Source organism: Theropithecus gelada, chromosome 1 (assembly GCF_003255815.1).
Source record: "Theropithecus gelada isolate Dixy chromosome 1, Tgel_1.0, whole genome shotgun sequence".
Taxonomy (NCBI): domain Eukaryota; kingdom Metazoa; phylum Chordata; class Mammalia; order Primates; family Cercopithecidae; genus Theropithecus; species Theropithecus gelada.
The window spans coordinates 182712279-182734422 of NC_037668.1; the positions used below are offsets into that span (position 1 = coordinate 182712279).

The 22144-nt window shown below is 44.9% G+C and overlaps 1 protein-coding gene across 2 annotated transcripts in view; it reads left to right on the forward strand.

Moving 5' to 3' along the window:
• Positions 1 to 22144, forward strand: part of NMNAT2 (nicotinamide nucleotide adenylyltransferase 2) — a 176654-nt gene that overhangs the window by 104381 nt on the left and 50129 nt on the right. Inside the window, exon 1 of one of the 2 annotated variants that reach the window (XM_025359465.1) lies at positions 15961 to 16165. The exons of the other annotated variant lie outside the window; for it this stretch is intronic. Coding sequence (XP_025215250.1) covers positions 16096 to 16165 — 70 coding nt within the window. The 5' untranslated portion in view covers positions 15961 to 16095. Of the gene's footprint in view, positions 1 to 15960; positions 16166 to 22144 lie in introns of those variants that run through there. 2 annotated transcript variants of the gene reach the window in all.

Consider the following 22144-nt stretch of genomic DNA (forward strand, 5'->3'; position numbering starts at 1 on the left):
CAAGTAGATCCATCCGCCTCTCCCTCCTAAAGTGCTGGGATTTCAGGTGTGAGCCACCGTGGCCTGGCCAAATATTTCTGTTTCCTTTCAAATACCTTACAGACTAAAGCTGCTCTGGCACTACCAGAATTCGCCTGTGAATCTGTTTGGTCCTGGACTTTTTTTGGTTGGTAGGCTATTAATTATTGCCTCACTTTCAGAGCCTGTTATTGGTCTATTCAGGGATTCAACTTCTTCCTGGTTTAGTCTTGGGAGGGTGTATGTGTCCAGGAATTTATCCATTTCTTCTAGATTTTCTAGTTTATTTGCTTAGAGGTGTTTATAGTATTGTCTGATGGTGTTTTGTATTTCTGTGGGATCAGTGGTGATATCCCCTTTATCATTTTTTATTGCGTAGAGACGGGGGTTTCACCACATTGGCCAGGCTGTTCTTGAACTCCTGATATTGGGGGATCTGCCCACATCGGCCTCTCAAAGTGCTGGGATTACAGGCATGAGCCACCGCGCCGGGCCAGAAATTTTAATCTCTGCTAAAATCTCTCAAAGAATACCAAAAGGATGTTCAACTCAAACTAGAGCAGCACTTCAAAAACATTATCTTCCTCTGTATATTTCACATATACTACCTCTGAAATACTATCACCTCTCTCCTCATTCCTAAAAATTCTCTCTAAGCCCAGAAGATTCTCATCTTGTTTCTCCTCTCATCTCATCCTCAGGATCTATTTATTTCTCCTTCATCAGGAAATCAGAGTTACTTTTTAGAGGAAATCAATTCACCTGGTCTGGTTTCACTCAGTTCCCTCCTTTCCCTTTACCCTAGTTCAGCCAGAGAGACAGTGGCTATCCCAGAATTCCCCTCCATGGGCAGAGAAGGGGAGAGGCTGTTAATAGAGGTAAATAAATGACTTTCCTATCAAAATGAGTCCAGAAAAATGGGAATGAGAGGATGGGAACTGCAGATGCTCAGAGACATGGCAGATCATGGAAAACTCCCTCCCAGGGTTATCTTAGGTTGCATCCCACTCTCAACCCCATGGCTATGGAAGTTCCCCAATTGCTGACTCTTGTCAGATGGAGAAGGAATATCCTACCGGTTTCCCTGCTGCGGACACATAGAATAGTGGAAGCCAAAAAATAAAGGAAGAGAGAAAGAGAGAGGGAGAGAGAGAGAGAGAGAAAGAGAGAGGGAGAGAGGCAGAGGAGAAGAAGGAAAGAAGGAAGGAAGGAGGGAAGAAACAAAGGATGGCAGATGGCACTGTCACCATGGCAAGTGGAAGCTGACGGCAGGCCTGGCCTTGGCGTACAGAGGCGCTGCTAAGAAGGGAAGGATGACCAAGAGTGTCCCAGTCTGCTTGTGATTCTCCTGCTGCCTCTAAGAGAGCTGGCTCAACCTTGGGAACATTGGGGCAATTCTTGGGTTTGCTAAACAGCGGCGTGTATCATCTCACCTCAACTCTACAACTGATTGGAAATGTAGGCACTGTGCTGAAGTGATCTGTTTATAAGTCGTTCTCTGGTGTTTATAAGTCTGACTCGTGTGTAAACGCCTCCAGGGCAGGACTTTCATTTTCTAAATTCTTGTATTCCTGGCACTCAGCACAGGTACACAGTAGGTGCTCGATGTTGGCAGAATGGAAGTAACCAGAGCAGATTTTTCGGGGTGAGTCAGCTAGAGTCCTGAGCCCCCAGCCAGTTTCCAGTGGGGTCAGGACTAGAGCTCAGCAATCTTGACTTCTACTTCAGCATGGCTTCTGCTGCAGCACAGTCGTGGGTAGTGTGTATGTGGGGGTACGGGGCGTGCACACGCCGGTGTCCCCACAAGGCGGTAGCATTGCAACGAGGAGAATGCAGGGGCTTTGAGTCCCTATATGATTCCCATTTCTGCCCTTATAAGCAAGTCCTTAACTTCTCCTCTATAAATTGTGCTTAATGATACCACCCCCAATAGAGCTGATGTGATGATTCAATAAATAATAACAACAAAATGATATTTAAAATCCATAGCTGGCTTGTGCTTCTTTGCCCTTGGCTCTTTCCTGCCCCAGGCTCCCAGGCCCCAAACCTCTGCTCCTGCATCAGATTTGAGGGAGTTCAGCAAAGGCAGAAGTAGAGGTCAGCAGTTTGGGACTTGTTTGATGTGTGTCTCTACAAGCCCTCAGCAGATGGAGCCCGTGGCCTCTGGCTCAAGGCAGGAAGGACTGAGCATTTTTCCCAGGGAGAGGAGGGTTGTGCAATGATTCTGTCCTGGCCTCCCTAAACCCTCCCTTCTCAGTTCTAGAAACTCTCTGCCTCAGAAATTCCTCCCCCGTTGTCCTGTTTGGAGGATTTCCTTTCTCAAGGCGAACACAATGAATCTCTCTCTGGTTTTGGAAATCCAAAACTGGCCAGAAAAAAATCTTGCAGAGCTGCCCTGACTTCCACGCACAGAACTCAAGTCATTCCTCTCCACCTGTGGGCCATCACCTCCGCAGTCCCCCCACCTCCTGTCTCAAAGGCAGAGCCCCGTTTCCTCATCCAGCCTGGACTTTTTCTCTAACAGACTGTGGCCTGCAGACAGGCAAGAGGACTTCAGACTGGGGCACGGAAGGCCCAGTAACACAAAAGTGAGAGGAGGTCTTAGGATCCAAGGCTCAGGCCATGTCACTGGGGTCCCAGGGCCTGCTGGGGAGGTGAGGCAGAGACTTCGCTAGCCCAGGCCCAGTGTCTGGGAGTCGAAGCCCAATTTCCCACTGTGTCAGTAGAACTCAGAGCTTCCATAGGACCATGAACTTACCTCTGTCCTTAGAATAACTAGTTGTAAAGGCTATAGAACAGTGCCCAGCACTTAACAGACACTCAGACATTTTGGCTATTACGTCTCCTTTAACACTGTATTTGTTTGTTTACTGTGTATCTGTCTCTCACAGTGGGTGCTCTACCTGTGACTCTAGTGCTCAGCATAGAATCCAGCCCACAGTGGATGTAGTTTAAATATTTTTTTCTTTTGGACACTGGTCAAGAATCTTTGAATAGCTCCTGGCATTAATCTGGGTAGAAGCCTTTCTCTCTGTTAGTGTCAATAGCCCTGGGGTTAATAGACTTGAGTGGGGGTTCGTGAATCCATTTCCAACCCTTGGGGTTATCTTAGGCAGTCTCTGGACCTTCACATCTTTGTCAATAAAATGAGAGGAAAACAGAGTCAACTCTAAAAGTCTTCCTGGCTTCCAAAGACTGGCAAGAGGTGACTTGATTGTAGGTGATGAGGGAGTGGGTAAGAGAGTACATAAAAATCCATGGGTCATGGCCAGGCACAGTGGCTCATGCCTATAATTCCAGCACTTTGGGAGACTCAAGCAGGAGGATAGCTGGAGCCCAGCAGTTCCAGACCAGCCTGGGCAACATGGTGGTGAGACCTCATCCCCACACACACAAAAAAATAATTTTAAATTAGCTGAACATGGTGGCTGAATGCCAGCTACTTGAGAGGCTGAGGCAAGAGGATCTCTTGAGCCCAGGAGGATCACTTGAGCCAGAGGTAGCCACTGTACTTCAGCCTGGGTGACAGACCCTGTCTCAAAAAAAAAAAAAAAAAAAAAAATTCATTGGTTAGGCTCAGGGTATGCTGGAGGATGTGGGCTGAGATACGGGGGGATGAAGCTGAGCCTACTTTCTGGGATAAAAGAGCTGACCAGCCAGGCTCACACCACTCTGAGGCTGCCACGTTTGAGGTATGACCTGATGGTACCCATTTAGAAGGGACACAGGTCTAATGATTAGTAGTGTCCGACTACTAGGTAACAACCAGCTGAGGGCATGGGGATGGAGATCTGGAACATAGGCATGCCAAGGATGCTGAATTAGAGTCCCAACATGCAGGACCGGAGGGAAAGACTTCAATTTCTGTAAGTGGAAAGAAGGGGAATCAGATAAAGGGTTATTTCCAACAAATTTTACCTAGTACATAATATTCCCTATGGCAAGCTCTGCTTACGTTCACTTACCCAATGAATCAATGTTTGCTGAATGTCAACAATATAGAAGGAACCCTGGTAAGGGCTGTGGGGTGGAGCTGAGGAAGGGAGCAAGCTGGATGAGACAGAGTGACTGCCTTCCAGAGTGCAAGTAAAGCGTTCGGTCCCTCAGGCCGCAGTGCCTGGCCAGCTCAGGGGCCCGAGGTGCCTGGCGGGGGACTAGCTGGCCCTGGCTCTGGAGCTGGTACTGCAGCAGCCCAGGAAGAAATCCTGGGCTGCTGTTTGACTCAGCATCTGATCTACACAGACATGAAAGAAAATGGGTCAGAAAGAATGTGTGTAGGGAGGTGAGGGGGCATGGATTTGCTCTCTTTTCAAGCTGGAGGGCCTGCAGGGGACAGAGGGGCCAGCCCTCTCCTCTTAGCTCCCCACCCCACCGAGCAGCCACTGATCTCAGGGAAGAGTCGGGGGTGATGGACCCTGGGTGACACAGACACTGAGCCCTGCCACCCTCTTCCTCTTCATCGTTCACATGGCTCTCCGTGACTTGTGCCAAAATGAATTCCAGATTCCAGGGAGGAAGTCCCTGGGAAGTGGAGCACTCAGGGCCAGTGGGGACTCTGGGCCTGTGATGTCACCTTCATTCCCCAGGAGAGGGTGCCTTGCTGCCTCAAACACCCTAATGTGCAGAGAATGTCAGGGATGGACAGAAACAGCTCAAGAACAGAGGTCCTGGCTGACCCCTCTCCTAGGGTGGGTGTTTAATTTCCACTAATTAAGGAGAAAAAGCTCTAAGAATCAAAAATTAAAGACTTATGTTATTCTAAATTTGTTGGTTTTTTAGTTCATGGGCTACTCATTTTATTTTTTTACTTTAAGTTCTGGGGTACATGTGCAGAACGTGCAGGTTTGTTACATAGGTATACACACACCCTGGTGGTTTGTTGCACCCATCAACCCGTCATCTATATTAGGTATTCTTTTTTTTTTTTTTTTTTTTGATACGGAGTCTGCTTTGTCGCCCAGGCTGGAGTGCAGTGGCATGATCTTGGCTCACTGCAACCTCTGCCTCCCAGGTTCAAGCAATTCTCTGCCTCAGCCTCCTGAGTAGCCGGGATTACAGGCGTCCACCACCACGCCTGGCTAATTTTTGTATTTTTAGTAGAGACGGGGTTTCACTATCTTGGCCAGGCTGGTCTTGAACCCCTGACTTCGTGATCCACCCACCTCGGCCTCCCAAAGCTACTCATATTTTAAAAGTAATTTGGATATGATGTCTTTAATTTGGATTGAATTACACACATACACACACACACACGCACACACACACACACACACACACAAACTTGACCTCTGTACCCTCTGTAGAAGGATTGTACCTTCTAAAGGAATCCAAGACTTGTTATTGCACATGTTACTGAATGCGTGACACATTTTTGAGTGCTCACCAACATGGGAATATTTTGTCAGTGGTGAACTTAGTGCTATTCTTTATTTTGTTAAAACAACTGAGATATCAATTGACCCTTTAAAAATATGTGTGGAACTATTTTATTCCTATCTGTGTGTCTGCCCCAAGTGATTTCAGAATCAGCTACGGACAGCCATCACAGCATGATGGATGGCCAAGTGAATATTTGCCTCTATTTTTTCCCCATATTTTTGTTGAGATAGACCAATGATCAGAATGACAAGAGAAAAAATATAATTGGTTTAATATTAAGATGGGACGTTAAACTTTTGATTTTTGAAATCTGCATGAGCTGATGTTAGAAACTTACATTCACAAAACTAGCATATACAAAGTGTACAACTTTTTCACCCATAGGTTCCTACACTTGTGTCAGGCAATTTACCTTTAGACTGGGAATTCTTAGGTTTGTTTGCTTGTTTGTTTGTTGTTTGTTTGTTTTTAAAGATGGAGTCTCACTCTGTTGCCCAGGGCTGAATGCAGTGGTGCCATTATAGTTCACTATAACCTCAAACTCCTGGGCTCAAGGAAGCCTCCTGCCTCAGCTGAGAGTAGCTGAGATTATATGTATGAGCCACCACGTCCAGTGAATTCTTATCTTTAAGGTGCCTGCATTTTTACATATGCATACACTGTAGTTCAGCAAAAGGCTGTGCACACCATGAGGGCTTGTTGAGTATTGTCAAATGTCTAGTTGATAAGGAGGAGCTAGAAACAGAGAAACGCCATAGCCAAGGCTGCTCTGCCCCTGACCTGGTTATGCCTTCCAGTTTAACCCAACAAACAGTAATTGAGCATCAGTTGGGTGCCAGACACTGGACAAGATGCTGGGGATGCAAGGAAGAGTAAAGCACAGGCCTGACCTGGAACTACTCCCAAGAAAATGGGATCAAACCTATTACAGTGACATGTATGGACTTGTGGAAGGACAGATCAATTCCAGCTCTGAAAGTCAGGGAAGGTGGCATGGAAAGTTGGATTTTAAAGGGTTGGCAGGGGTTACCAAGGTAGGGAAGGGCATTTGAGACAGAAGGAACACAAGAGTGAAGGCATATGTTGCTGGGGGAAAAGGGCATGCAGGAGGTTCAGGAGAGAGCTGTAGGGCTCAGATTTAAAGAACCCTTTATATTTGCTCTGTTTGGGAGTTTGGATCTTATCCTACAGGCAAATAGTTGCACAAAGTTTGAAGGCATATAAGAGAGTAAATGTGCACCTCTGGAAACGGGCACAAGGTTCCACACAGCAGACACTGAAGACTGCTTCCATTGTTCATCTGCAATTGCTGTTGGTAGAGCCTGTCTCATAAACACGTGGCTCAAAGCTGTTGCTCAGCAAAAGCCACCCTGTTCTCGGTGGCTGCACACCTATCAGGGCCCTAGAAACAAATCCCAGCTGTAGCTGCGGCCCTTGAAAGCAGAGATGTCTGCTTCAAGACCCTTCTTCCGGCCTTCCTCTTGAGGGTTGCCCATTGGTAATAATTAGTAATTGATTAATATGTGCTGTTGTTGCTGGATTTTAAAAGGTATATTTCCCATTGACCGGGCAGAGCAGCTCACGCCTGTAATCCCTGCACATTGGGAGGCCAAGGCAGGCAGACCACTTGAGGCCAAGAATTCGAGACCAGCCTGGCCAACATGGTGAAACCCCATCTCTACTAAAAATACAAAAATTAGCCAGGCGTGGTGGCATGTGCTTGTAATCCCAGCTACCAGAGGGACTGAGGCAGAGGCATGAGAATCACCTGAACCCAGGAGGCAGCGGTTGCAGTGAGTCAAGATCGCACCACTGCACTCCAGCCTGGGCAAAAGAGCGAGACTCCATCTCCAAAAAAAAAAAAAAAAAGTATATTTCACAAAAAGAAATGCTTAAAAGTGAAAATCTCTAAACATTTAATGGAAGTGCCAGGAATATTATGTGTATATTAAACATTAATTTTCTTTTTTCCTTGCTAACCAAATACCCAATTATCCATGCCTAAGGAAAGAAAGTCCAGCTGATTGACCCAAATACCCAGAAGTCAGGTACCTCCCTCTCTTCAGGGGTAATTACTCAAATCACAGCCTATTGCTTGTTCAGAGATGTGTGAGCTCAGGCATCCTGGATTCTTCAGGGTTGTCCTGCTTTAAATCACAAGTATTTTAATAACCTTACAAGAAATGGTTCTTTGTTCTTTGGTATTCCATGGTATGCTTGTAAGCTTCTGAATTTGTTCTGGTTAAATTGAATAGAAGACCAGGATGTGTGTGTGTTGGGGGAACAGGGGATGGGGCTGGGGGCTAGCAGTGGGAGAGAGAAATTAGGGAGATTGAGTGTTCCATGACAGCTCTACGAGTGAAAACTGGAATTGGGCTTCATTGGAAAAGACACTAGTTGGGGAAATATTAGAGAATAATAACCTTGAATAATTACAAGAAAATGAGAAAGGAAAAGGAGATAATAGTAGCCAAAAATGAAGCAATGTTGTTATTGAACATGGTGGCATATGCAGTTGAACCTGTCTGTGCATGGACTTATTTAGTTACTTAGTTCATTTGATCCTCACAGCATCCCCTGAGAGGGATACTGTCATTATCCCACCTTACAGATGAAGAAATTGAGACTTAAGAAGGTACCCAAAGTCACACTGCTGGAAAGAAGTAGAGTCAGGATTTGAACCCAGATATCCTGGGGGATACTTGGAAAATCCTATTTAGTAGGCCCAGACTTCTAGGCCATTTGCCAAACATTCATAGTTTCTTCAACTGAAAAAAGATGAGCTTGACAAACTGTCACCAATATGTCCTTTTTTTAGGAAGTATAAGGCAATTACTACTAAATAGTTTTAAAACTAATAAAATAAATATACAGAGAGCAAAACAAATAAAACAAATGTGGTAAGATGTTAACAAATAGGGAATCTGGGAGATTGGTACATGGGAGTTCTTTGTACTATTCCTGCAGCTTGTTGAAAAATCTGAAATTGCCAGGTGTGGTGACTCATGCCTACTGTAATCCCAGCTACTTGGGAGGCTGAGGCAGGAGGACTGCTTGAGTCAAGGAATTTGAGACCAGTCTGGGAAACATAGTGAGACCTCATTTGACCAAAAAAAAAAAAAAAAAAGGCTTAAATTATCTAAACTGAAAAGAAATTACAAAAGAAATCCCAAACCTGTGACTAATGTGCCTACAAAAAAAAAAAAAAAAAAAAAAAGATTATCTTCTACTTCATAGTATGCTTATAAATTTCTAAATCTGTCATGGTGTATTAGTCCGTTTTCGCACTGCCGATAAAGACATAACTGAGACTGGGCAATTTACGAAAGAAAGAGGGTTTAATGGACTCACAGTTCCATGTGGCTGGGGAACCCTCACAATCATGGTTGGAAGGCAAAGAGGAGCAAGTCGCATCTTACATGTAGGGCAGCAGGCAAAAAGCGTGCCTGTGCAGGGAAGCTCCCCCTTATAATACCATCAGATCTCATGAGACTTACTTGCTATCACGAGAACAGCACGGGAAAGACCTGCCCCCATGATTCAGTTACCTCCCACGGGGTCCCTCCCACAACATGTGGGAATTCAAAATGAGATTTGAATGGGGACACAGCCAAACTATATCACATGGTTACACTGGGCAGAACACCAGGGCGTGTGTGCGGGTGTGTGTGTGTCTGTGTGTGTGTAGGGGCCAGACGTGTGAGGTGAACTGCACAACTCTTTTCTTAACTCTGTTCTGAGAAGAAGCCCACTTCTTGGATCCTGTGTGAGAAAAGCAAATCAGTAACCAGATTTCACGGTGGCCATTAATCATTCAGGTCGTAAAGCAGACCCCTGAGAAGCGGTCGGCAGGTCCTGTCAGGGAGCTTGACTGGGGACAGGCCTCTTTGTCCATCCCCACCATTTTCACTTTCAGGAGAAAATATCCTTCCCAGCGCTAAGACACCAGTGCAATTAGCTTTGCCTAATTATTACCTAACACTGTTTTGAATCTGGAAAATAAAAGACTGCTGAAAAATCCCTTTACTGCTTTTTGTCTGAGTTGTTCCCTCACAGTGTTTCATAAAGAGCCAGTTAATTAATTAGGGCCTGTAAGGAGAAACAGGCTTTCTTGATCTTTGGCCAAGAATTCCCCAAATCGCTCACTCTGCTTGTTCCAAAATCCTGTGCTCTTAATGACTGGGCACAGAAACCATTAATTCTGTCAGGTCAGGGGGTATTTCGAAGCTTCAGGACCTGACACCCTAGACTGGAATTTGGTTTGTCAAAACAAAGGGAGGGGAGTGGATAGTGAAGGAAGAAGGCAGTTGAGCAGGAGCTGGTTCTAGACCAGGGCGCCTCACTCAAGCAGGGGCAGATCTCCATGAGCAGCCTCACAGGGTGAGCAGGAACCTTAGAACTAATCTCTTATGATCTGCGTGAGTAGCTGGGAAATCCCTTTGTCACGCAGGACATTTGTCATATGCTATTTGACTTGGTCACTTTTTCCAATAACAGTCCCTTGTGCTAAAAGGGGTGGAAAAACACTCTGAAATTCCAATGTCCTTGTTTTTTTTTCTTTTTCCCTTCCCTTTGGGCCGTAATTCTTCCACCTGTGTTGGCATTATGAGTTTCTAGTTTCCCTTTGAAACAGAGGCCTTGTTTATGTGTAGAACAGGATTTTTCAACCCTGGCACAGTTGACAAACTGGACCAGATGATTCTTTGTTGTGGGGCTATCCTGTGCATTATAGGATGTTTAGCAATACCCCTGGCTTCTGCCAACTAAATGACGGTAGCACTTTCTTCTTACAATTGTGACAACCCAAAATGTCTCCAGACATTGCCAAATGTGCCCTGGGGGGTGATTAACCCTGGTTGAAAATGATTGATCTAGAACCTTTTTAGGAATAAGGGTCCTGGTTTTCCTGGGAAACCACTGGAGACAGGAGAGAGATCAGAGCAGGCTGGATGCATTTGACTCAAACTCAGGCTCATGAAGGAAAGAGGAGTAATTATGATTTTATATCAGAGGCATTCTGGAAGACAGGGTTTGCTGTATTACTCTGGTGCTAGTTCTAAAGCATTAGAATGATGTTATACTCTGCATTTGCTGTTCATGCAAGGAGCTTTTGAAAGCGGTTCCAGGATCAGGGCAGTATAGGAAGCTGGCCTAGAGATACTAAGATTCAGATCACCAGGCCAAGGTCTTTGAACAATTAGAAATACAGTATTTTAAGAATGTTTGGGAGAGCCCATCTGAGACCCACCCAGGTTGACTCTCCAGATTTACCTATTCTAGGCAGTCTTTCTCCTTCCTCTTAAATTAAAACTGCCCTCTCGGTAAAGGTCAACAAATTCATCTTTTACATTCCAAGAACAAAGCTATGGACTGCCCAAAGTGAATTTCCATGATTCTTCAGGTGTCCACCCAATATTTTCAGGGAAGTACTGAGAAGGTTCACCCAGGATAAAATATTTGCCATGCCTTGAATTAGGGTGAAAAAGATAAAGTCTGATCTTCCAGGGAGCACTGCAACTTTAGCTAAAAAATGAACAAAACCAAAATGAGCGGGAGAAGTATGCAGAAGCACTTGAGCAACCCACTTAAGAGCATGAGGCTGTGGGACCTTAGCCTTACTTAGGAATTTTGTACAGGTTTTCATAATTCCTGGGGTCTCCCTTCTAGTCTTGGGCTTGGGGGGACAGTGCTGCCATCCATTTCATAAACCAATGAGATAAAACCAGGTTGTTGAATAAACTGCTATATTCTTGGGACGGGATTTGATCAGGTTGGATACAATCACAACAAAACAATCTGTGTAATGAATGAGCTGTAACAAAATTCAATTCTACTGTAATATTACTCTCCACTTAATGTAGGCCTTTTTACTTTTAAAACTAATATCATAGTTATCAAACACATTAACGTGCATAGTATCGTGTTTAACTCAGAGGGAGTGACATGAGGCCTAGAGATGAGTGAGTTCGCGCCTGTTTTATTTCAGACTCCTGGAATCGACTCCTAAATGATCTCACTGCCTCTGCTCTTGCTGCCCTACATTGATTTTCCACCCAACAGCCAGTCTCTGAAATGTAACTCAGATCACTCTGTTGCTTAAGACCCTCCAAAGGCCGGGCACAGTGGCTCGTGCCTATAATTCCAGCACTTTGAGAGGCCAAGGTGGGAAGATCATTTGAGGCCAGGAGTTTGAGACCAGCCTGGGCAACATACTGAGACCTTATCTCTACAACAAATTTAAAAATTAGCCTAGTGTGGTGGCATGCACCTGTAGTCCCCGCTACTCGGGAGGCTGAGCCCAGGAGTTTGAGGTTACAGTGAGCCGTGATTGCGCCACTGCACTCCAGCCAGGGCACAGAGTGAGACCCTGTCTCAAAATAAACAAAAACCCTCCAAAGGTTTTGAATAAAATCCCAAACTTGTACCCTGGGCTTTCCAGGCCTTTTCTATCTGCTCCTTCAAGCCTCTGACTTCAGCTTGTTTTGCCAGCGCTGCAGCCATGCCAGCAGCTCTCCCACCTCAGAGGCTACAAAGCTGCTCCCTCTCTCTGTGACACTTTCCTCCTCACTGTCGTGTGGCTGGTGGCTTGCCATTTGCTTCTCTCCCCAGCAGCCCACAGCACCCAATCTCTACCTTCTTTCCCTGTGTTATTTTCTTTGCCGCTCTTATCATCACTATGTGAAGTTACTATAGACTCACAGTTTTACTTGGTATTGTTCTGTGATTTGATATTTTTTTCCCATCTAGTGATGTGTCTTGGAGATCTTCCCATGTCAGATTAGACAAATCTACTTCATTCTTTTAAATGGCTATATAATATTCCTTCAAATGGAGGTACCGAAATTTAACAGCTTCCTTTTTTATTCTCGATTTTTTACTATTACGAATAATGCTGAAGTGAACCATCTTTTTGAATACATCTGTGTGCACACGTGCAAGTTTTTTCTGTAGTATAGATTCCTGGAGGTGGAAGTGCCAGGTCAAGGTCATGCCCATCTCTCATTTTGTTAGATGCTGACTGCCATATTGCCCTCCTAAAAGGCTTTATCAATTTATGCTCTCATCAACCATGTGTTAGAATGTACACTTCCCCATCCTCACCTGCACTAGTCATTGGCATTTTAAAATCATTTGCTTTAAGTGATACACAGTGGTGTCTTATTTCACATCAGAATCCTAAAGACCATTTCAAGATTGTTTCATGCTGGTGTCCACTGGGATCATACCTCTGGGTCAGTTGAGGGAGAAGCAGCAAAATCCTCTATGAGCTCTGAGACTTTCATAAGACACATGAAATCTTTCAAAGCAATGTCGTCCATCGCAGCAGAAACCTCCTCTGTCTCAATGCCAGCAGAGCTCAGTCAATAACTTGGAGAACTGTGGACCAGCCTGACGTTCCTGCATGCGGCTCTCCCCCATCCATCATCCAAACACACCTCAGCTGAGGCTCTAAAGTCCGTCAAAATCTGCCCAAGCGCAGCACACGCCCTCCCCAACCTTGGCTGCTCTGACATTACTCAGAATACTGTGGGCGGGGTGCGGTAGCTCACGCCTATAATCCCAGCACTCTGGGAGGCTGAGGTGGGCAGATCATCTAAGGTCAGAAGTTTGAGACCAGACTGGCCAACATGATGAAACCCCATCTCCACTAGAAATACAAAAATTAGGCCAGGCGCGTGACTCACACCTCTAATCCCAGCACTTTGGGAGGCCAAGGTGGGCGGATCACGTGAGGTCAGGAGTTCAAGACCAGCCTAGCCAATGTGGTGAAACCCTGTCTTTACTAAAAATACAAAAATTAACCAGGTGCGGTGGTGGGAGCCTGTAATCCCAGCTACTTGGGAGGCTGAGGCAGGAGAATCACTTGAACTCGGGAGACAGAGGTTGCAGCGATCCAAGATCATGCCATTGCACTCCAGCCTGGGCAACAGAAGCAAAACTCTGTCTTAAAAAATAATAATAATAATACAAATATTAGCTGGACACAGTGGCGGGTGCCTGTAATTTCAGCTACTAGGGAGGCTGAGGTAGGAAAATCGCTTGAACCCAGGAGGCGGAGGTTGCAGTGAGCCAAGATCATGCCATTGCACTCCAGCCTGGGCAACAAGAACAAAACTCCATCTCAAAAAAAAAAAGAACCCTTTGTTTGGTTTCACTTAAAGAGGAGAGAAGATATCAGGGTCTGGTTGTAGTCAGACCCTCATTCTCTAGAGATGGCTTTCTAAGCCGGAAAGGAAACATCTGCTCTCTCTAAGGGACAGCAGGACAAAAGGGGCAGCAAGACCAAGAAAAACATCTCACTGAGGCCAGGCCAGGGACAAGCTTTGCTGGTCAAAAGAAAATCTTCTTAGATTTAATAACTCCCACATTGGCAAGCTGCACGTTTTTTTTGTTTTTTTTTTTCCAAAGAGTTTTTGAGTTTTCCCTGTCCCCCTCTACTTTCCTCCCCAAGGGGTGATTGGACTTCCTCAGGAAATAGAAATATGTCCAACGTCCCTGAGTGCTGGTGCTGTACTAAACTCTTTATACCATTTATCTAACAGCACTGTGAGCCAGATTAATATTATTACCTCCAGCTTAGAGATAAGAGTTGGCAGCCAGAGCAATTGAGTAACTAGTTGGGCACCCAAGGTCACCCAGCTAGTGACACCTGGGGCAGGATTTAAACCTGAACCTGTAAACAGGTTCTGTTGCCTCTAGGTGGAGGTTAGTATTTTAACTTAAGGAATTGCAAAGGCTTTATTTTGGGGCATTTGTAGGTTATTGTGCATTTCTTTACTTTCAGATTTTTTAGAGAAAAGTCCAAAATAACAGCGGAATTAATTTAAAACTGTGTCTTTCTGTGTCCCTGAAATTCTCACACATGGTACATTTTCAATGAGCTGACTTTGTTTCTCCACTTCTGCAGTAATTGAGCTTCTTCGGTTCAGTGCATGAGTGGTTCAGCGGTTCATTGGGCTTCCTGGTTGAGGAAGGGGCTGGGTAACCAAGTGTATTCACTTCCTATTGCTGCTGTAATAAATCACTGGAAACTTACTAGCTTAAAACAACACAAATTTATGATCTTATAGTCATAGAAGTTTGAAAATCAAAGAATGTTCTTTCTGGAAGAAAACATTCTTTCTGGAAAAATCCATTCTTTTGCCTTTTCTAGCTTCCAGGGGCTATCTGGATTCCTTTTACCATGTTAAGATAACATATTCACAGGTTCCGGGGATTAGAGTGTGGACATTTTTGGAAGGCCATTATTCAGCCTGCAGCACCAACCAACAGTTTGTCGGGGACTAAGGTCTCCCAGGACATGGGATTTTTAGTGCTAAAACCAAGAAAGTCCCCGCAAACCTGGACAGCTGGTTCCCTAGAAGGGGACTCTGTTCCACGAAGATATTCTTACTAGGGGAAATAGAGAGGGAAGATAAACACAAATAAGAAAGCTGTAAGGGGCCGGGCATGGTGACTCACACCTGTAATCCCAGCACTTTGGGAGGCCGAAGCAGGTGGATCACCTGAGGTTAGGAGTTCGAGACCAGCCTGACCAACATGGTGAAGCCCCATCTCTACTAAAAATACAAAAAATTGGCCGAGCATCGTGGCGCACGCCTGTAATCCCAGCTACTTGGAAGGCTAAGGTGGGAGAATCGCTTGAACCTGGAAGGTGGAGGTTGCAGTGAACCGAGGTCATGCCACTGCACTCCAGCCTGGGCAACAAGAGAGAAACTCTTTCTTTAAAAAAAAAAAAAAAAAAAAAAGCTGTAAAGGAAACAGTTTTTCCAATGTCATTCTTTAGGGAAAAAGCAACCTTTGACCTTTCAAAACATCCCCGCACTGCAGCCTCAGCACGGCCATACCCTCACAAAAAGGAATCTGTGCTGAATATTCTGTCACCTGTTTTACCCAAGAAAAACGGCTATCTCCTGGATAAAGTCTATTTCAAAGCTCGAATTGTCCCTATGTTAAGAAGCCTTGTACTCAGAAAGGTTAATAAAAGTGTAGAATAAAATAGACATGTAGTTAAAAATAGAGCCTGATTCCATGCGAATGACACAGACTTGATACTCCACTGCGGAGCCACGGTGGGCTTCTGCATCACATGTCCTCCTCCTGTCTTCATTCCTTCCTCCTCACCTTCCACTCTATCCCCCGCCCCACTCCACCCCCCGCCCAGCTATATTTAGTACCATAGTCTGTGGGTTTCTGAAAGAATTCTCTCATGTATTTTTGAGTTTCACTGAAGGGGAAACCTTGGTTTTGTGTCGTATTTTTACATATGTATTTAGTTCGTGTCATATTTTTACATATATATTTAGCTTTCCATTTCTGAAGAAATATATACCCAAAAAAAAAGCATTTTTCAACAATGGGTGAATTCCAAGAAGCCTGGAGTCTGATTTGGAAAGGATGGGGGATGGGAATTGGGTAGCTTTTCCAGTGGAAAGGATTTGAACAGAGGCCACACTTCTGGAGTGGCTCCTACAAGCCGGAGCATATCAACATGGTCTGGCAGAAGTGACAGTTATGGAAGGGAGGGTCATAAATCATTTCCTAGCTGTGAGGACAAAGGGATTCAAAGTCTCCCAAGCCAGAGGTAGTGTAGCCAACAAGATCAGCAGCAATGAGGGAGCAACTGTGCCACTTTGTGTTACTCCCTGATGGCCAGCGCAGGGCTGCAAGTAGTGGCTGCAAAAGCCAGACAAATAGATGGAAATCCAGGAACTAGAGGAAATTCAGGCCTGCAAGGGGCTCTGGGAAGTGTATGTTGTTCTCTCTGGTGAGTTCAGACAGCCTGAGGCACATGGTATGGAGGGAGGCGCAGATGGTCAAGAAAACAGGGTTCTGTCGCCAGCGGCCAGTGGAGCTTGAGGTTTGCAGGGCTGCTCTGTGCAAGTCTGTTTAGGGACCTCATCCTGATCTCTATATGCATGCAAGCCCAGCCACCCCTTCTGCTGGTCAGCCACTGGCCACTGAGTCTGGGTAGAAGAACATACCAGATGTGGGTAACCCATCATCCCCTTGGGAAATCCAGCTGCCATCATGTGCCTTCTGCGGTCAATTGTTTCCCCTAAAAAAGCCCAGTTCCTATCATGCTATCTCCCCACTTTCTTTCCAGCCTTACCTTCTTCTACACACATCTTTCTTTCTGGCATATAGATCTTTTCTTCGATACCTGCAAAATCTCATATCTTCATGCCTTTGTATGTGCTGCCCCTTCTTCCAGAAATGCCTTCCACCACTTCCTATTTCCTTTGTCTTCCTAGAAAACTTCCACCCAGCTTCAAACTGAAATACCCAAGACACAAGTCACGTTAAGTGTTGGTAAGTTGGGAAATCCAGCTGCTGTCATGAATCACAGACACAAGCCTGGGAAGATGCTGGCTCCACAACGCATTGGAGTAAAGGGTATGAGGGCAGGGAGAGGGCATCGTGCTGATGTACCCCCATTCTCTGCCCAGAGGCCTAAGGACAAGTGTTAGTAGACGGCTGGCCTAGGCATGACTGGCTAGCTGGAGGAAGAGCAAGGAAAATTGCTCCCTGTGGAGAGGAAATCCATAACTAGCCTGTATTTATTGGAGGCCTCAGCCCACTCAGCTAACAGTTCCAAGGGATGGGATGGTAGGCTCCTGTGGTCCCATCTATGGATCAAACTTTGTGGACCATACTACACTTTCAGACTGACTTCAGACTCAAGTAGAACTATCTCACTTGAAAACTGTCTTAAGGCTTAGGCTGGACAATTTGAAGAGGGAGGGCCTGGTAGGATTGTCTGTTTCATGCTCCCTGAAGAATGTGAGCACCTAGCTCCCTGCTTCCCAAAACTATCCAGACTGGAACGGAAGGATCTGGGACTAAAGGACCAAATCGAATAAGCATTCACCTTAGAGTCAAAAATGCTGTGTTCAAATCCCACTTCAAATTCCAACAGCCACTTCCTGTCTCTGTGATCTCAGGCAAAACTGTTGAATGACTCTGAACCTTGGCTTCCTTATTTGGAAAACAGTGATTATATCACCTAACAGTGATAAACAGTGATTATAACACCTATTACAGAGTTGTTGTGAAATTTAGAATGAGAAAATACAGACCAAAGTGCCTAACACTGCACCTAACACAGAGCAGATCACCAACAAATGGTGAGTAAGTTAATTCCTTGGTTTGGCACACAATAACCTCCTGATTTGGCCTAATTCTTCCCTGCCTTCTTCCCAGCTAGGGTCTTCCCCTCAGTTTTGCAAAGGTGCTCCAGCTGTGTGGGGGAGGGTGAGACACCCTTGGTGACGATGGATGAAAATGGTATCATTGCTCTTCAAACAAAACCAAGAAAAGGAGGCTTCAGTAGGGCTTAGAGACTTCATCCCTGACTCAGTTCATCTGCTCACCTCATTTTGTCCCCCTGGAGTGAGTATCTTCCTTCTGTTTTAAAATTGAGGTTTTATTATTTCTTTTTTTTTTTTTTTTTTTTAAATTTATTTATTATTATTATACTTTAAGTTGTAGGGTACATGTGCATAACGTGCAGGTTTGTTACATATGTATACTTGTGCCATGTTGGTCTACTGCACCCATCAACTCGTCATTTACATCAGGTATAACTCCCAATGCAATCCTTCCCCCCTCCCCCCTCCCCATGATAGGCCCCGGTGTGTGATGTTCCCCTTCCTGAGTCCAAGTGATCTCATTGTTCAGTTCCCACCTATGAGTGAGAACATGCGGTGTTTGGTTTTCTGTTCTTGTGATAGTTTGCTAAGAATGATGGTTTCCAGCTGCATCCATGTCCCTACAAAGGACGCAAACTCATCCTTTTTTATGGCTGCATAGTATTCCATGGTGTATATGTGCCACATTTTCTTAATCCAATCTGTCACTGATGGACATTTGGGTTGATTCCAAGTCTTTGCTATTGTGAATAGTGCTGCAATAAACATACGTGTGCATGTGTCTTTATAGCAGCATAATTTATAATCCTTTGGGTATATCCCCAGTAATGGGATGGCTGGGTCATATGGTACATCTAGTTCTAGATCCTTGAGGAATCGCCATACTGTTTTCCATAATGGTTGAACTAGTTTACAATCCCACCAACTTACTCCTTATACGAGGTTTTATTATTTCTTAGATATGACAAGGCCAACAGATCAGGAGATGGCTGCTGTTGAAAAGAAAGTTGTTACACTCACAGGTCCCAAGAGGACGGGGCACACTGAGCCATAAGGGGCCGGCAAGGAGGCTCCAGGGTCAGTCAGAAGGCAGAGGGAGTGGAGAAACAAGGGCAAAAGATGTGATTGTGGTTCTGGGAATGACGGGTGAGGCAGGCTCTCCTTTGCCTAGTTTAAATAAATTCAGCAGCCTCTGGGGCATAGGGGATATCCCTAGTTGTTTGGTACCTAGCCTTGGGGAGATTAGGGTAGGGGAACAGTGACCCTGAGTGTGACAGCCCAATAGTGAAGGTGGTTGGGGGCGTGGTTGGTCTGGATTGGTTGGTTTGCATTTGAAAAGTGTGCTCAAGGGCCAGTTATTTACTATCCCTAGGAATTGGCTAGAGGGATAATTCCTCCCTTCAAGGGTCAGCAAGTCCCCAAATGTCAAACATCAAAATACAGAAAATAAAAAGACATAGTTAATAACACCCTCTTCTCTGCTGTTGGATTCTAGTTTAGGTCTAATCTGTTCTAAGAAGGCTTCCTAGGCCACCCTATCCCACTGGATGACTCCCTCCCTGAAGTCCTATAGCACTTAATGTCTCTGCTGTTCTTTTGGTGTCTTATTATTTCAGCAAAGTGTATGCTGTGTCCCCCATCAGAAACCTCGGCTCCTTGGAAATGGGAATTGTGTCTTACTTCTCTATGTCCCTTATAGCGACTGGCACAGAGCCTTCAACGTAATAAGCACTCATTAAATTTTTGTTAGGGAACACTCAAGGTTCAGTTTAGGAGGCCACAGGGATGATTCCTTAAAGTTTTTTTCTTAACTCCTTAGCAGGAATAACCCTGCTAAGAGGCACTCAAAAGCTTGGTTTCTTCCTTTATCATCCAGCACTTGGTCTTCCTAAAATTTAGAATGTTTACAAATCCAGACAATCTTCGTGAAATTCACAAACAAGGAAAATACAGGCAGCTCCAGCTATGACTACAATTCAGAAGGGGTCATTTCTAATTGCAGCTGAAAAGGAAAAATAGAGTTAGTGTTGATGTTCTGACCGCAGTGTTTCTTCCACTAACTCCCTAGAAGGAAGGAGTAGATTACACATGTCAGCCAGGTTCACTGAGTAGCCAGGAGGATATGTGTGTCTCATGAATTTTTTTTTTTTTTTTTTTTTTTTTGAGATAGAGTCTCGCTCTGTCGCCCAGGCTGGAGTGCAGTGGTGTGATCTCGGCTCACTGCAAGCTCTGCCTCCCAGGTTCACGCCGCCATTCTCCTGTCTCAGCCTTCAGCTGGGACTACAGGTGCCTGCCACCACGCCCGGCTAATTTTTTTTTTTTTTTTTTTTTTTTTGTATTTTTAGTAGAGATGAGGTTTCACTGTGTTAGCCAGGATGGTCTCAATATCCTGACCTTGTGATCTGCCCTCCTTGGCCTCCCAAAGTGCTGGGATTACAGGCGTGACCTACCACGCCCAGCCTCTCATGAATTTTTATTAATGGGCAAATCACTCATGTTGTGTGTTGTGTCTGTCCTTGGCTGGACATCCAAGAATCCAGCACAGGCTATAAGGAAGGGAGATTTACCTGGTTCCAGTGGCCTGGAATGAGTCATGAGACACAGTGGACCCTCAGGGTCCTAAGGACAGCATGTGGCAATGGTCATGGGGTCCTCCTCCATGAGCACAGGCACAAAGATGGTGACCAAATGCAGAACGAGTCTGACTTGCATGTCCTATGTTAGAGTAATTTGGCTCCTTCTTTGGGGCAGAACTGATGGACAAAAATAGACCTCATTTTGGGAAGCCTGGCATGAAATTAAATTCCAGGGCCATAGCTACAGCTTTGCCAATGGGCTGGCTTTCTACCAATGTGCAGAAATGCCCTTGTCATGCAAGTTGGAGACGGTGGTGGAGGGGGGAAGGGAGGAGAGCTTCTTTTGTGGGTATTCTAACATGGCAGGGGCTGCTCCACCTGTCTTTAGTCCCTTGCTATTTAAAATATAATTTGCAGACCCGCAGCCTTGGTCTCATTTGGGAGCTTGCCAGAAATGCGGAATCTCAGGCAAGCCTGGGACTAGAGTGAGAGATGGCCGCCTATAGTGCAAAATGGAAGGAGGTGCCCCAAAACTCAGTAATCAAGATAAACAATATTTTAAAATACCGAAATCACTGCCAAAAATCCATGATACACAAAATATCAACATTTTAAATAAAAGCGAGATCTGACTCAGCACTTAAACAAATCTGCCGCACTTACCTCATGCTAATCTTGACTCTGATCTCAGGTTCCATCCCAGACCTATAGAATCAGAATCTATATTCTAAAAAGACCCCCAGAGGATTCATATGTAAATCAAAGTTTAAGAAGCACAGCTTTAGACAACATAACCCACAATGTAACAAACCAAAATCTTAGAATCTAGACAGCAGCAAAGATAGAAAGGTATGAGCAGAAATAAAGTTTCAGAAGCATCTAACTCCTCCAGCTTGCTTGCCATTGCCTGGGTTTGCACACCACCACCTTAAAATTGCAGTGTTCTATAATTTACCATGAACATTTCAAAACCTTTTTTTTTTTTTTTTTTGAGATAACTATAGATTTGCAGGAAGTTGCAAGTTTAATACAGAGAGAGCCCATGTACTCTTCACTCAGTTTCCCCTAGTGATTACTGATTACTTAGTCCATTTGGGCTGCTGTAACAAAATACCTTAGACTGGGTAGTTTATAAATAACGTAAATTTATTGCTTACAGTTCTGGAGTCTGGGAAGTCCAAGATAAAGGCCCTCGTAGATGTGGTGTCTAGTGAAGGCCTGTTCCTGATAAATGGTGCCTTCTTTTTTTTTTTTTTTGAGATGGAGTCTCGCTCTGTCACCCAGGCTGGAGTGCAGTGGTGCACTATTGGCTCACTGCAACCTCTGCCTCCTGGGTTCAAGCGATTCTTCTGCCTCAGCCTCCTAAGTAACTGGGACTACAGGCACGTGCCACCAAGACCGGCTAATTTTTGTATTTTTGGTAGAGACAGGGTTTCACCATAGTGGCCAGGCTGGTCTCGAACTCCTGACCTTCTGATACACCCACCTCAGCTTCCCAAAGTGTTGGGATTACAGGCGTGAGCCACTGTGCCCAGCCTAAATGGTGGCGTCTATGTGTCCTCACAACATGGAAGAGCAAATGGGGTCCCCCAGGCCTCTTTTATAAGGTCTGTAATTCCATCCATGAGGGTTCCACCCTCATGACCTAGTCACCTCCCAAAGGCCCCACCTCTTAATAGCAACATGTTGGAGATTAGATTTCAACATATGAATTTTGGAGAGACAGATATTCAGACCATAACAGTTATATTTTCTGTAACTATAGTAGACTATTGAAATGAGGACATTGACAATGGCATAAGGTGTATGTATAGTTTATATGTTATCTTATCAAAAGGGTAGATTTACAGAACCAACACAAGTAAGCTATAGAACTAGCTCCTTACCACAAAGATCTCCCACAAGCTACAGCTTTAAAGTCATACCTACCCCTTTCCCTGACCCACCATCCCTAACCCCTGGAAAGCACTAATCTTCTTAACACTTTTTTTTTTTTTTTAAGAGACAGAGGTCTCACTA